Raw genomic sequence first — 15,515 nt, 5'->3', positions numbered from 1 at the left:
ATGCATACCTGTGCGAATTGTGGTACTCAACACACCGACGGAACAATATGCAGCATTTGCAAGAATCATTATGATTTTCCATGTTCTGGAGTGACGGAATCCGGCTATCGTAGATTAGGTGAACGGAAAAATACCTGGCGGTGCCTGAAGTGTAAAGGGCCGCAGGACTCAATACAGGAACAACTTAGTCAAATCCTATCTCGACTGGCTCCGTTAGCAACGGTGGTGGATGACATCAGGAGCATCAAGGCTGAAATAGGCGATCTCAAGAATTCCCTCGAGCTGGCATATCAACTCACTGGTGATCTCTCGAACACGGTGAAGGACTTGGGCTCTAGAATATGTGCAGTTGAAAAGATCGGCAGTGAGGTTCCTGCTCTTCGTGACGAAATTACCAGATTGAACAATAAGCTACAGGACCGGGACCAGTGGGCCCGTGCGAATAACGTGGAGATCCGTGGTATACCGGAAAAGAAGGGTGAAAATCTATATGATGTCGTCAGCTGTGTCGGTCAACTTTATAATATTTCCATTAAGAAAGAGGAGATTAATTATATTGCACGTATCCCAACTCGTGTGCTGAAGGCTGAAAAATCTATTATTGTTGCGTTCAACAATAGGTATCGCAAGGAGGAACTTATCGCTTTAGCTCGTAAAATTAAGAAGAACACTCTCTCGGACTTGGGTATACGAGGAGAGGGAAATTTTTATCTGAACGACCATTTGACGCAGCGTAATAAAACATTATTAAACAAAGCAAAGTCGCTTGCGAAGGATAATCTCTTCTACGGTAAAAAAATTTTCATCCGAAAAAATAATTTACCGATATTTTTTTCCCGCGTACCGCTTCAACAAAGCGCGGCATCTCTTCAGTCTCAGGTCCATTATACGAGCATTCAAACGATGTCCTGTTTTTCTTCGATATGCCCGAAGCCCTAAGTCTTCATTTAACACCCTTTTCACCGTGGTTCTGCTTAACCCCATCTGAAGGGCCAACAGTTTCTGCTTACGTTTGGGATTTCTTTGAATTCGCGCCTTCACAGCTTTTATCACTGCTGGAGTCCTAACAGACCGAGGGCGACCACTTCTTGACCTGTCATCTACACTTGAGTCTTCATTGTATCGTTTGATGGTACGATAAACGAATATTTTGGTTATATTCAAATTTTTCAGTATGTTAAAAATTTGAATTGGCGCGTAACCGCAACGATGCAACGCAATAACTGCAACACGGTCTTCATTAAGCGTCCACTCCATATTTAAAAATGAGTAAAATTCTAAAAGTATGTATACATTTTTATTTTCATGAACAATTCGAAATTCGAATTCAATAAACTTTTTTGTGGCCAGCATTCTAAAAGAAAAGTTTTTACTGTGTGACAATACTTATGACCTGACTAGTTATATGTTACGGTAAAAGTAGATATTGCGTCAAATGTCCACATTTTCCGGTAAATGTGCACATTTGCCTTCTCGTACGCATGTGCGGTCCACTCACCATCAGGTGGGCCGTATGCTCGTCTGCCTACAAGGGCAATAAAAAAAAATCGTTTGGGTAATGTGCATTCACCTAACATTTTCAATTTCAAAGAAGGAAAATGTACATTGAATTCACAATGACCATGTCGTTTTAGTAAATGTGAGCATGGCATACAAAATACGAAATCTAAGTGCTAGAAGTGTGGTGCGCATGCGCAAGCGCACCACGTCCTAATCTTTTTTTTTTTTCGGGGGAAATCCTCATGGACTGTCTCCGCCTGGGAAAAGGCCGGTGTTTCCCCGCAGACGCGCGCGGGGCCGCGGGAATCGAAATTCTTCCGAAGCACTACAACCTAACCTACAACATATTATATAATATGCAAAGAAAAGTATGTTTTGTTTGTCATTTACATTTTTTAATTAAAATAATTTTTGTTATTAAAGCCTTTTGTATTATGTTTATTTGAATAAATATTTCTTTACAGCAACAACATTATTAATTTATTTGTATTCCAACTTTTCTAAAGAAGGTAAAAGTATACATTTACCAAAACACATTTGCCGGGAAATGTACATATACATTATATTCAGTTCACATATACCTAACTTTTTGGCAAATTTACATTGGCATTAACCGGTAAAAGTGTACATTTCCCAAGAGTGTACATTTACCGTAACATATATGTCGCCGTAACGATTTTTAGAAACTTGATTTTAAGTTTATTCATTATAAAATTATTGTTTAAATTATTTAATGACGATTTGTTGATTTGTGAACAATGTCGCAATGTCAATGTCGTTAATAATTAGGCGTTGTTTTACTACGAGGCCGAATTCCTTTAACTACTTCCATTTTTCTTAAAATGGTGGTAGTCACATTTATTGTGATTGGTCAATTCTAAGACATGAATTACTTTCGCTGATAGATTATTTTAGTGCTAATATTTTAAAATCAATTATAATAAAATCAAATCAATTTAACAAAGTAAAACTGCATCGATTACCTTAATAATTATTTTGTAAAAATATTGTGGGTAACTCTAAATGTTATGGTGTTGAACAAATGGTATAAAAAGGGAGTGACCTGCGTCACACCGGCACTTTTGCTCCAGCTCTCGGAAAGGAAACATTGTGAGTACAATCTATGTCGGTTTGCATTTAAAAATGTTTAACTAGGTAATTCTTGTGAGTTCATAATTAAAAGTTGTGAAATAATTATGACTTACTTCTCATTAGTAAAATTCATTTGCATACCTTCCTTCCAAGCCACGATTTACTCATTTGTATTTCATGTAAATTACATACATTGAAATCACGTCTTCCCTTTTATTTACACCCATAACCTCATTTTATTCGACATATATTTATTTTTAAATACTCTACCTACGATTCAATTGTTAGTTTTGTTTTGATTATATGAATAGCGTCAAAAGATTTTTCTAATTTCAACTCAAAGCATAAAGGTTGTCATGACGTAAGCTTAGTATATGAATGTGATGTATACCAAACCGAACATGTTGTCAAAGTTAGGTCGTAGAAAAAATAGAAATTATTTATCGCATTTATCGCATCATAAAAATTAAATAATTTAAGGCAACGACTCCATTTTCTTTATGCCACTGAAGACGTCGTGCGTATTAGAAGCGACAGCCACCGGAAGCAACTTTGAATACATTGATATAGTTTATAGTAGAAAGACAGAAAAGTCGCCAAATTTGAGTTAAAGGCCTTTGTTACCAAGCCAGTAAAATTTATTAAAAAAGCCGCTAAAAACTAAATTATGTAAAATTTGACTCCATTAGGAAGAATATAAATTCTAAGTACAAATGTTGTATAATATAGTTATTTCATTTTAATCCATAATAATTCCTCCAAAATGTACTTTAAAAAGTGATGTCATCAATTAATTATTAAAAATAACTACATAGGTTTGTTTTAAACTTAAATTTTATTGATATTCTATATTTATTTCATTTTGTTCTAAACAAATTTACCAACTTATTTTTCTATCTCAATGTAATTTGAGACAAATTGAACATCAAATGGTTTTGGTTTTGGTCAAAGATTTGTTCAGATAGAAGAAATAGTATACTTCTCGTATTTATGATTTCGGTTCTGTGTTCAAATTTATTTGTAAATGGAGGTCTCGGTTTTGGGTTAGTTGAACTGACGTCGTATTACAAGATACATTTTTAGTACTTCGAAGTTGCTCACAATGGGCCTTATCAGAAGGCTCTTGGTTACCCAAAAAGCAATAGAGAGAGCGGGCTATGCTCTGAGTTTCTCTGCGAGAATAAATCACGAATGAGGGTAGATACCTAGGTAGTAGGTAGGTGCAGGAAAATCATGTTGACCTATATAGCTTAAAGGATTGTGATGTTGCAGTGTCAGTGGAGAGGGTACATTACTTGTATAATGGTCGCTGGGATCTAAGAGTTCTATTGTAGCGATCGCGTACCGGGAGACGTAAGAGCTCGGCAAGTAAATTAACCCACAGACAGCCCACTGAGTTTCTCGCAGGATCTTCTCAGTGAGTCGCGTTTCCGATCCGGTGGTAGACTCTGCGAAGTACTGCTCTTGCTAGGGTTAGTGTTAGCAACGTTGTCAGGTTTGAGCCCCGTGAGCTCACCTACTTGTTAGGGTTACACTGAAATTGCCTCTCAAGACCATCAGCTTAGGTAGGAAAAAGGCGAGACGTATCGTGAATATTCCCCTCACAAGGTGGACCAAGGAGATGTTGAGGGTGGCTGGTATCCGCTGCATGCAAGCAGCGCAGGATCGGTCGTTGTGGCGAGCCTTGGGTGAGGTCTATGTCCAATAGTGGACCTCTGTGGGCTGATACAAGAAAAATAGATAAATAGGCTTTAGAGTAATAATCCCAAAAAACTGTCTGACCGTGCATTACTTATACAATAAGCCCGAATAGATATATTTGAAGATAGATATATTTTAATATATTTGAAGTCGTCGTGGCCTAAAGGATAAGACGTCCGGTGCATTCGTATGTAGCGATGCACCGGTGTTCGAATCCCAGGCGAGTACCGATTTTTCTAATGAAATACGTACTTAACAAATGTTTACGATTGACTTCCACGGTGAAGGAATAACATCGTGTAATAAAAATCAAACCCGCAAAATTATAATTTGCGTAATCACTAGTTGTAGGACCTCTTGTGAGTCCGCACGGGTAGGTACCACCTCCCTGCGTATTTCAGCCGTGAAGCAGTAATGCGTTTCGGTTTGAAGGGTCGGGCAGCCGTTGTAACTATACTGAGACCTTAGAACTTATGTGTCAAGGTGCGTGGCGCATTTACGTTGTAGATGTCTATGGGCTTCAGTAACCACCTAACACCAGGTGGGCTGTGAGGTCGTCCCCTCTCGTCACTCCAGCAATAAAAAAATATGTCTGTAGTCGCTGACATAATTTTAATTTCGATCGCTATTAATATCGAACGTATTAACAGTTCCTTTAACAGTCGATACTCGCAAAGTTGTCCTATTACAGCTGCTCTCAGCACTCCGGTGTCATATCCTCGAGGGAGCGAACCGACGCCGACTTGCTCTTGTAACACGAATATCGAACTATGAATCACGTATTTATTACGTTACAGAACGTCTAAGAATTTTATTGGTATTGCAAAAGAATAATGTTATCCCATCAAATTTTATACTTCTACCGCACAACCCGGTCTGGATTCCTGGTGCTTTAATATACTGTTCTGTGGCTTTTTTTTGGAATCTCTATTTATTTCAGGACAGCGAACAATCCTCAATATACATAATATGAAGTTATTTCGCAGTAAATTCCATTAAGTTCGAAGTTACAATATTATAAACAAACAATGGAGAATTGTGATTTTGTCTTATAACTGTGTCGAAAGTTATACTGGTTTTGTCTAAATATTGGAATTCTATTCAATGTTGAATAATGGGAATACTATTTGAAAAGAATTAATACTAACCGGGCTTCCTCCATTTACTCTTTATATTTATCTTCTTTATAAATTTTTATTTTTTTTATTGCTTGGATAGGTGGACGAGCTCACAGCCCACCTGGTGTTAAGTGGTTACTGGAACCCATAGACATATATGACGTAAATGCGCCAAAGTTCTAAGGTCTCAAGTATAGTTACAACGGCTGTCCCACCCTTCAAACCGAAACGCAATTACTGCTTCACGGCAGAAATAAGCAGGGTGGTGGTACCCACCCGCGCTGACTCACAAAAGGTCCTACCACCAATAATTACGCAATTTATATTATTGCGGGTTTGATTTTTATTACACGATGTTATTCCTTCAATGTGGAAGTAAATCGTGAACATTTGTTGAGTATTTGGGGAATATACGACGGAGGGAAGATCTTCCACCGAGCGGATGATATTGCTCGGTAGACCGACGGTCCGAATGTTGTTGTTCGGAGCTTGTATATATGCGCTTTATCTTGAAAATGTCGTAAGCGAGATTCAGGCATCTGTCAATTATCTTGCGTTGTATGATGGCTACCCGCCACATAACTCCCCTCCGAGACTGGAGGTCGTGTCATTTTTTAGTTGCTGAGATTAGCTTGCAAGGGCCAGTGCTGCTCGAAGTTTGCAGTGAGTCGAAACTGAGCTGAATGCTGCGTGATTGTCGCCAGTGCTGCTCGAAGTCTGCGGTGAGTCGAGACTGAGCTTTAATGTTGCGTGCGTGTCGTGCGTAGTCCATGTGATGCAGAGCTGCCACGCCGGAGATGTGTGACCCCAAGCGTTGATGATCCGGTCGTGGGCTGCGATGAACTGTAGCGGCTTGATGAGGCAGTGAAGTTGCGTGCCGTAGGACTAGGAAGCGCGGTGAGCCGGCTGCGATGGTCCTGTTGAGGCTGCGATGCTGGCTTGCTGTGGGACGACTTTCAATGACGTGCTTTTATCGGCGAGAATGCGGGGATTGTGGTAGCCGAAGTTCTTGATGCGCTGGTGATGAATCAGAAGGTATTTCAGTGCCTTCATTCACTCAGCCACCCCGGTCCCAACGCCTCAGCCAAACTCGTTGCACAACGATTCGTTTGGCCACTAATGCGGAAAAATTGCCGTGAATGGTCTAAGGCATGTTTGAATTGCCAGCGCTCGAAGGTCACAAGACACGTCACCGCCCCTGTGGGCAAGCATGACCTACCTTCAGCACGATTCAAACATCTCCACCTAGACTTGATCGGACCCCTACCGCCAGCAGGTGATTATCGGTACTGCCTTACAGCCGTCGATCGCTTTACGCGATGGGCAGAAGCTGTACCTCTAACCGACATCACCGCCAAAACCGTGGCCACAGCATTCATTTCTTGTTGGGTGTCCCGATACGGTTGTCCTGTCGAGGTTGTCACCGACCGCGGCAGACAATTTGAGTCGGATTTATTTCTACGGTTGTCCAAGTCCATTGGCTTTGATCACCGTAGAACAACAGCATATCATCCACAGTGCAACGGTTTGGTTGAACGTTTTCACCGGCAGCTGAAAGCTGCGGTAACTTGCCACGCAGACGCAAACTGGACTGAGACCTTGCCACTCGTCCTTCTCGGTATTAGGACTGCTTTCAAGGAAGACCTCCAAACGTCATCGGCAGAGCTGGTGTATGGTGAGCCTCTACGCTTACCCGGTGAATTCTTCGGCCATAATGTCACTCACTACACTACCGACGTTACCGACTTCTTAGCTCGTATGAGATCCTTTGCAGAGAAGATACGCCCAGTCCCTCCTCAACACCATTCGACACAAAAAACATTCGTTTTTAAAGACCTCGCCACTTGTAGTCATGTATTCCTCCGAGAAGACTTGTTACGTGGCCCACTTCAACCTACATATACAGGACCGCATGAAGTACTTAAAAGAGGCGATAAACATTTTTCTATTCTGGTAAAAAACAAAGCTGTGACGGTGAGTATAGATCGCCTTAAGCCGGCATATATACTGTCCAATGACACCGGCACGACCTTAAGCCACACATCTCCACCAGATACACCACCCACTGTACCAGATACACCACCCACTCCACCACACCAACACCTCCTAGTAAAGACAACACGATCAGGCAGGAGAGTACACTTTCCTGATTACTATCGCCCGTAGGCACGGTCTCCGGAGGGGAGTGATTACGTATTTGATTAGAAAAATTGGTACCCGCCTGGTATTCGAACACCGGTGCATCGCTCAACACGAATGCACCGGACGTCTTATTTTTTAGGCCACGACCACCTCAAATTACAATTACATACATTTTTTCGTAGTAGTTAGTACTTTCATAACTCTTTTACTGGCCTATGGTATATTTTACACCCACATCTCGCAAATTACTGCTGTGAAGATATGTTCATACAGTCGTGGTCAACTAATTAGGGACATTCAAGATAGTGAAGGGCTATAACCGGTTATGTACATTTAAATATAAAACCCTATTGATTTCTCAGCACCTATTATTTGCATAATGTGGTCCGATTATTATGCTATAAATGGCTGTAAATAAAAGATTTAATAAATAGAAGAAGTATTTAATATCAAAGATTAAACATGTATTAAATATTAAGGTACAATTTTGTAGTGGACATTTAATTAAGGACAGTAAAGTATAATGAAAAATACAGTTACACAAAACTTATAATCTTCAGTGTTATAATATCTTTAACAGCTCCATTTTATTACGTGTAAAATCAGTACTCAGTAGCAAAACCTCTGTTAGTAATTACCGCTTGACACCGATGTGGCATAGACATTATCAGTTTCTGACATGTTTTGGCAGGAATGTTTGCCCATGCCTCACAAAAAGCTTCATGAAGTTCATCCAAATTTGTATTACGATAAGTGGCAACTTTTTTCTTGATTTCGTGCCAAAGGTGCTCAATTGGGTTGAGGTCCGGGCTATTTGCTGGCCAATCTAGCACCGATACAGACTGACTGGTAAGAAACGAATAGACTGAATGGGCGGTATGTTTCGGGTCGTTGTCCTGCTGAAACGTCCATATAATAGGGAGATGCTCCTCAGCATAGGGAAGCATAGTTTCTTCCAATATTGCCTTGTATTGATGTTGGTCTAAGTTACCCTGAACTTTCCTCACAGGTCCCACTCCACGTCCAGAAAATGAACCCCATATTTTAATGTTTCCACCGCCATGTTTCACCTGTTTTTTTTGTGAATCTTGGATTCATTTCCGCTTTTACAGGACGCCGTACATATTGCCTTCCATCTGAAGAAATCAAATTAACCTTGGTCTCGTCAGAGAAAAGTACATGTTGCCATTGGGCGTAGGTCCAATGTCCATATTTACGTGCAAATGCCAATCGAGCATTTCTATGTTCTTTCTTCCACAACGGTACTTTGCGAGCTACTCTTCCGAACAACCCTGCTTTTACCAAACGTCGTCGAACGGTCCTCGCAGATACACCGGTTCTTTCGTTTGCCCCAAACACTTCGTGTTTAATTAAAATAGAGCCTAGAAACGGATCTTTCTTAGCTAACCTGGTTATCATTCTATCTTCTTGCGGAGTCGTTTATCTCGATCTTTTTGTTCTGGACACATTTAAAGCCGTGTTATAGCGCTTGAAATGTTGCACTGCATTGCATTCCATAGTTTTTGAACAATTTAAATGTTGTGCTATCCTTCGGTATGACCAACCACGCTCGACAAACTTCATGATAATTTTTCGTAGTGTTGGATCGCAAATTTTATTTTTGCCCATTTTTCTTCAAAATAATTCTCAAAACTTAAAATAAAAAATCTGGATTGCCGCCAAAACAATCACTAAACAATAAGAAAAGATACTAAAAAGTATTAAAATTCCAATTTTGAAATTAGAACCCAATACCTCAGTGTCCCTAATTAAATGGCCAGCCAGCATCCTTTGAACCAATAGCACTATGATATTGTATCAGCTATACTGTAAAGAGGTTTAATGTTTAAGAAGTTGTTATTGTTTGTATAATCGCGCACATAAATGACTAATTACACTTACATGTAAAAGATATGGAATATTGCTAAGACTCGTTGGAAAATAAAAAAATTATTCACAATTTGGCTTAACTAGAGATTGTCCCTAATTAGTTGACCACGACTGTATGTTCCAGCTTGAAGAGCGACATCCAATGTAGCAAAGAAATTGAGACTTTAATCTTGTTTAACAAATAGATAATAGTAACTTATATATAAATATACATGTAGACAACCCTAAAACTAAGAGTAGCTTAGCAAAATTACTTGTTAGTATAATGGAAGTCCAATCCAATCCATTTTGGCAGAATGAAGCCATGATGGATTTGTCACATTACAGGAAGAAGTATGAATTCGGGGTAGCAGGAAGAAGGAAACCTTATAAGTATGATGAATCACTTGTGAAATAATATTTCAGTGAAATCTTTCTACGATATGTTTTATGAGCTGTATGCATTAACTCGGGATATCATTTCTGATGTAAAGAATAAAATTAAAGAAAATGAGACGAAAAAGTTAAATAAGGTATATCTCAAGTGGATTACATAATACTACAGCTTAAAATATTGGAAACAAAATTGAAACACATAAATTCTGCGGTGAAGCATTATACTTTCGCCACAGTTCATTACAATGAATAAAATATAAGGATTATTTTAAATAATTAATATAATTTAAATAAAATAGGTTAACTTGGAAATTAATATACGTATACAAGTAAATAATTTGATTGTTTTGGCATAATTTAGTAAGGATCATTAAGCTAAAATATGTTATTTTAGTTCGGGTTGCTATTAAAGCGTGTGGTGAACTACTGATAAGCAGTAAGTAGTACAGACTTTTAAATTTTTACTATTCAATATTTCGTATCCTTCGTAGCCTTGTCTTTTTTTATTGTTTATATGGGTGGACGAGCTCACAGCCCACCTGGTGTTAAGTGGTTACTGGAGCCTATAGACATCCACAACGTAAATGCGCCACCCATCCTGAGATATAAGTTCTAGGGTCTCAAGTATAGTTACAACAATAGTCTATTTATGACTTAAACTATTTTTATCTACCATATCTACCATACAAGTTATAAATTTTAACAGCAACTCTTGATAATATTATTACTAATTAATTATTACAAAAGATCAGCGGGTTTCGTCCGATTAAATTAGGGGATTACAGCCATTTTCTAATGGATACTTAAATGTGACTTTACATGTTTAAATGCGTCTTTGAGTTCTCTAAGCTACGAGCAATAACCGCAATATCCACACACGAATAACTGAGTAGTAAGAACTTTAAATGCAAATCGCAACAAACTTTGCAACGTTCGCTGCAGTATGGTTACATAAAATTCATATTCAAGTATGATTCATGTGGTTTCATTTAATAGTTTTTGATGGTCGTATTTTTGAATTAACAAATTTATTACTTTATCACTATTTATATTTATCATACATTTATATCACACACATGACTTATGTTTAATTTTTATTTAGTGTATACATATTATAAGTAATGGCCATTTCGCAGCGTTTTTGTTTGTTTGTGGTCAAAACCTTCGCTTCTTATAGGATGCGACCGGTCATCGTTCTCGTCGAACCCGTCGCTGGCGACGAAGGACTCGACGAGTAAATTAACCCACAGACACAGCCCACTGAGTTTCTCGCTGGATATTCTCAGTGGATTGCATTTCCTATCCGGTGGTAGATTCTGCGAAGCACGACTCTTGTTAGGGTTCGTGTTAGCAACGTCGTCAGGTTTGAGCCCCGTGAGCTCACCTACTAGTTAAGGTAACGCTGAAATAGCCTCTCAAGGCTATCAGCATAGTAGGTAGGAAAAAAAGGGATACGAACAGGATGGTACACCAAAGAAGATTTGTGGGGTCAAGGGAAGATACTTTATGATACTTACAACTTTGAATGACACTTCAAAATGTATATAACTGATTTTCAATGCAACATTGCAGGAATACATTTATTTATGGAAACACTTATCAAAACAATCAAGACTTAAATTTTATTAATAAATTTCTGACACACAAGAAACCCTTTTATGTCTATGAAACGAAATATTAATTTTGTTTGCATTCCACTGTGTCATTAAAAAGTTCGCTTCGAGCAGGCATTCATCAGGCGACATTTTAATTAAAACGAAACGTTTTCAACTTTTGCTGTCCATTGACCCAGGGTAATACGATCACAGGAATACCAGCAATTAATTCAAAACTAATATTTATCTACTAGCTAATATTTAGCTTTCGTATAATTCTAGTTAATCAATGTTCATTGTAGCGATTTGTGGAAATAATAAAACAATGTGTGAGAATGTATCTTGTGTGACGGGGATTAGTAGTAGAGCTTTAATATTGTTTCTATTTATTTATTGTATGATGTATGATGTTTGATGATGTGATTGCGTTGTATGATGGCTACCGCAAGATATTTGACAGATGCCTGAATCTCGCTTACGACATTTTCAAGATAAGCTTGCATATATACAAGTTCCGTACAACAACATTAGGTTGCCCACTGAGTTTCTCGCCGGATCTTCTCAGTGGGTCGCGTTTCCGATCCGGTGGTAGATTCTGCGAAGCACTGCTCTTGCTAGGGTCAGTGTTTAGCAACTCTCCGGTTGAGCCCCGCGAGCTCACCTACAAACGTTAGGGCGAAGCTGAAATAGCCTCTCAAGGCTATCAGCAAAGGTAGGAAAAAAAAAAAAAAAAAAACATTAGGGCCGTCGGTCTACGGTCATCGTTTATATCTACAAATTGTGTTTAAATATACCTTATGTAGCTAGTATACTAGCGACCCGCGTGCGCTTCGCTTCGGGAACTGTAATTTATTATTGATCTTATTGAATTTTCTATCTTCATCTTTCATGATATCGCGCACTTGGCTGTTTACAGTCATAACTATTCAAATATTTGTCCAAACGATGTAGTGTAAAAGACAAAGTTTGTTTGTAATTACCAGATGCGATAAAAGTATTTATTTTCATAATAAGGATCAATTTGTGATTACCAAATGTGCGTTTATGAATTATCAATTTTTATTGCACTTTTGGTTCACTATTTTAGCGATAATGGCTTACACATAAAACATAAAAGAGAGATATATGCTGCCGCAAGCTTTTTTGTAAGTATTTGAGATAAGCATTTCCATGATACATTATAATAATATCCGTCTAACTTCAGAGGTTTTTGCGCGCACGCTAGATAGGTCGCAGATGGTAGATTTTATTTCTACATACTTACTTGACACTTATCGTTATATTTTGGGTGATTTACACTATTTCTTTATAAATTATAGCCTATGTGTTATTCTGATGTGTATGCTATATTGTTGAAAAATTTCATCAAAATCGATTCTGTAGTTTTTGCGTGAAAGAGTAAAAATACATCCATACATTCTTAAAAACTACCACATTTATAATATTAATAGGATGTTATGTAAAAAATAGAACAATAAAATTTTTTGGTACATCCGGAGCTAATTTTATTTTTAAACCAATGGAAAAACTTGGTTTTGCGGGTTAGCGACAAAGATCTTTCATCGAGCGGGTGAAATTGCTCGATAGATCGACGGTCTAAATGTTTAGAAATTGTTCGAAGCTTGTATAATAAATGTGAACTTATACTGAAAATATCGTTATTTCATGTCGATTCAGGCATCTGTCTAATATATTGTGTTCTGTGTGTGATACCTATCGCCACATTGGTTTATGAAAACTGAAAACATTTAGTTTTTACCGTGACTATTAAGCACGATTATTAACAACTTCATTATTTTCAACAAAGCACTTCGAGTTAAGCGATCGATATCCTGTAAGTAAATTGAAACAGGACCATACGCGCAATAAACATGTAGCGGGAATGATAATGCGCAGGGAGGGACCAAACCCTTTTGCTTAAACGGCAAACGCCTTTTCGTGTACAATTTAACTGTTCGTTCCAGTTTCTCCAACATAATGAAATTTAATCTTTAGAATGTTTGTTTAGGGAACTCTTCGGGCTGCATTTATCTTTAACGGTTATCATTTATAATTACGCAACATGTCAAAATATCTATATATTAATACGTGAAGCAAAAACTTTGTATCCCTTTTTACGAAAATTGCGCGGATGGAGGAGTAAGAAATTTTCCACACTTATAGAGAATATAGAGAAGAAGTGCACAATGCTAATATTTTTTTAAAATAATACATAAAAGATACATTAAATCAATAAAGAAAACATTACACACACTACATACCATGTATTTGACGCACACACGCATGCATACTATTTATTGTCAAACTTTTGTTCTTGACGTCTGTTGTCAAATTGAGAATGGAATATGATTTGTCTTTGTTATTTTTTTTTTATAGTGTAGTCTTGGCGAAATTTGTGATTATAGAGTTATAAAATACAATCATAATAGTCTACAAACTTACATTTCCAATTAATTATAGTCGAATTTCGACTACTGCGGGACCTCTAGTTATTTATAATTAATTCAATATTTGGACTGTACTTACAATTAAAATCTTCCAAATATACATATAAATCGACGTTTTTTATAGCCGGCTAGTTAAGCGAAACGTAATTTGTCTTGTCAATTTATATTTTCATGCAATGTTTTTTTTTAATTGGTCAAACGGGCAGATTTGTGTTGAACAATTTTCCAACCGCACACCTGGTTTAACTATACGTATATATACAAAAACAGCCGAACTACTAAATTTTTGGGAGATACTTCCTAAAAGTTATTTAGACTCCATTTCGATCTAAAATCTCCGTTTTAATGGAGCTCTCATCAGAATACTATTATAATGTTAAGGTTTTTCGGCCACAGGTCCCGAAATGCGGGTTCTCCATACAAAGGATTTTTGACCAGAGCCAGATAAAGCAGAGACGAACTTTGTTCGTTGACGCTCTCCTTAGGCAGCTGCTTGTAGCAGTAGCTCCTAGGAGTCGCCGTGGCCTACAGTTGAAGTCGTCGTGGCCTATTGAAGTCGTCGTGGCCTAAAGGATAAGGCGTCCGTTGCATTCGTATCTAGCGATGCAACGGTGTTTGAATCCCGCAGGCGGGTGCCAATTTTTCTAAAGAAATACGTACTTGACAAATGCTCACGATTGACTTCCACGGTGAAGGAATAACATCGTGTTATAAAAATCAAATCCAATTTGCGTCATTGCTGGCGGTAGGACCACTTGTGAGTCCGCCGGGTAGGTACCATCACTGCCCCGCCTATTTCTGCCGTGAAGCAGTAATGCGTTTCGGTTTGAAGTGTGGAGCAGCCGTTGTAACTATACTGAGACCTTAGAACTCATAACTCAAGGTGAGTGGCGCATTTACGTTGTAGATGTCTATGGGCTTCAGTAACCACTTAACATCAGGTGGGCTGTGAGCTCGTCCACCCATCTAAGCAATAAAAATAAAAGCTAACATAGAATAGAATACAAAAAAATTAAATTTGAACCGTAGGTTTATAGAGCAAAAACACCGACTCAGTGGAAGATCTTAACCTTCGTAGATATTACAAAGTATAGATCTTGAATACAGCAGTTACATATCATTAGATTCCACTATGTCCATTATCGTTGTTACTATAACATTATAACATTTTACTTTAGAAGCCTGGTAACCCACATTGGTAATTAAACAAACGAAGCAATAAAGAATTAGCAACTTTAAGCCTAGCGATAGAGATAAATTCAGGCCATAACAATAAAAAATAAAGCTTTTAAATATAAATCGCATGAAGGCCGTAGCAGGTGCTACGGGGCGTGAAAGCTTTCCCTCTCGTTATTATCAATGCTTTGGATTTCGTCCCGAAAACCCTTTTATCCCTTTCACACACGTTATAAAACTCAAACAGTGTATTTGTTACGCTTTTCCTATTTTTATTGAACGTATAATTGAGTTTGACGTTCCCATTATCAGCAGGAGTATGTATTTTGTTAGTAAGCCAATGTTCAATATGAACACAATGGACCAGTAAATAATATAAAGTATTTATGGTAACTATTCAAAGAAAGGTTAAAGTGTAAAAGAAGTAGAATATTTAGGTTCCTTGTTTACAAAAAAAATCGGTTGTCTGTAAAGTCGGT

The 15,515-nt window shown here is 38.0% G+C and overlaps 1 protein-coding gene across 1 annotated transcript; it reads left to right on the top strand.

Annotated features, from left to right (window-relative positions):
- Window positions 1-1,714, top strand: LOC119630327 (uncharacterized). Its single transcript, XM_038019333.1, has 2 exons — window positions 1-790; window positions 1,635-1,714. The coding sequence occupies exons 1-2, from the start codon at window positions 1-3 to the stop codon at window positions 1,712-1,714; spliced, it is 870 nt and encodes a 289-aa protein (XP_037875261.1).
- The last annotated feature ends 13,801 nt before the right edge of the window (window positions 1,715-15,515 follow it).

This window comes from Bombyx mori, chromosome 23 (assembly GCF_030269925.1).
Source record: "Bombyx mori chromosome 23, ASM3026992v2".
Classification (NCBI taxonomy): Eukaryota; Metazoa; Arthropoda; class Insecta; order Lepidoptera; family Bombycidae; genus Bombyx; species Bombyx mori.
This window is presented reverse-complemented; position numbering and strand designations above follow the sequence as displayed.

Coding starts and splice junctions, on each gene's coding strand:
- LOC119630327 (XM_038019333.1), top strand. CDS start 1: ATGCATACCTGTGCGAATTGTGGTACTCAACACACCGACGGAACAATA. Junction 791..1,634: donor GAAGGATAATCTCTTCTACG/GTAAAAAAATTT, acceptor ATGTCGTTTTAG/TAAATGTGAGCATGGCATAC.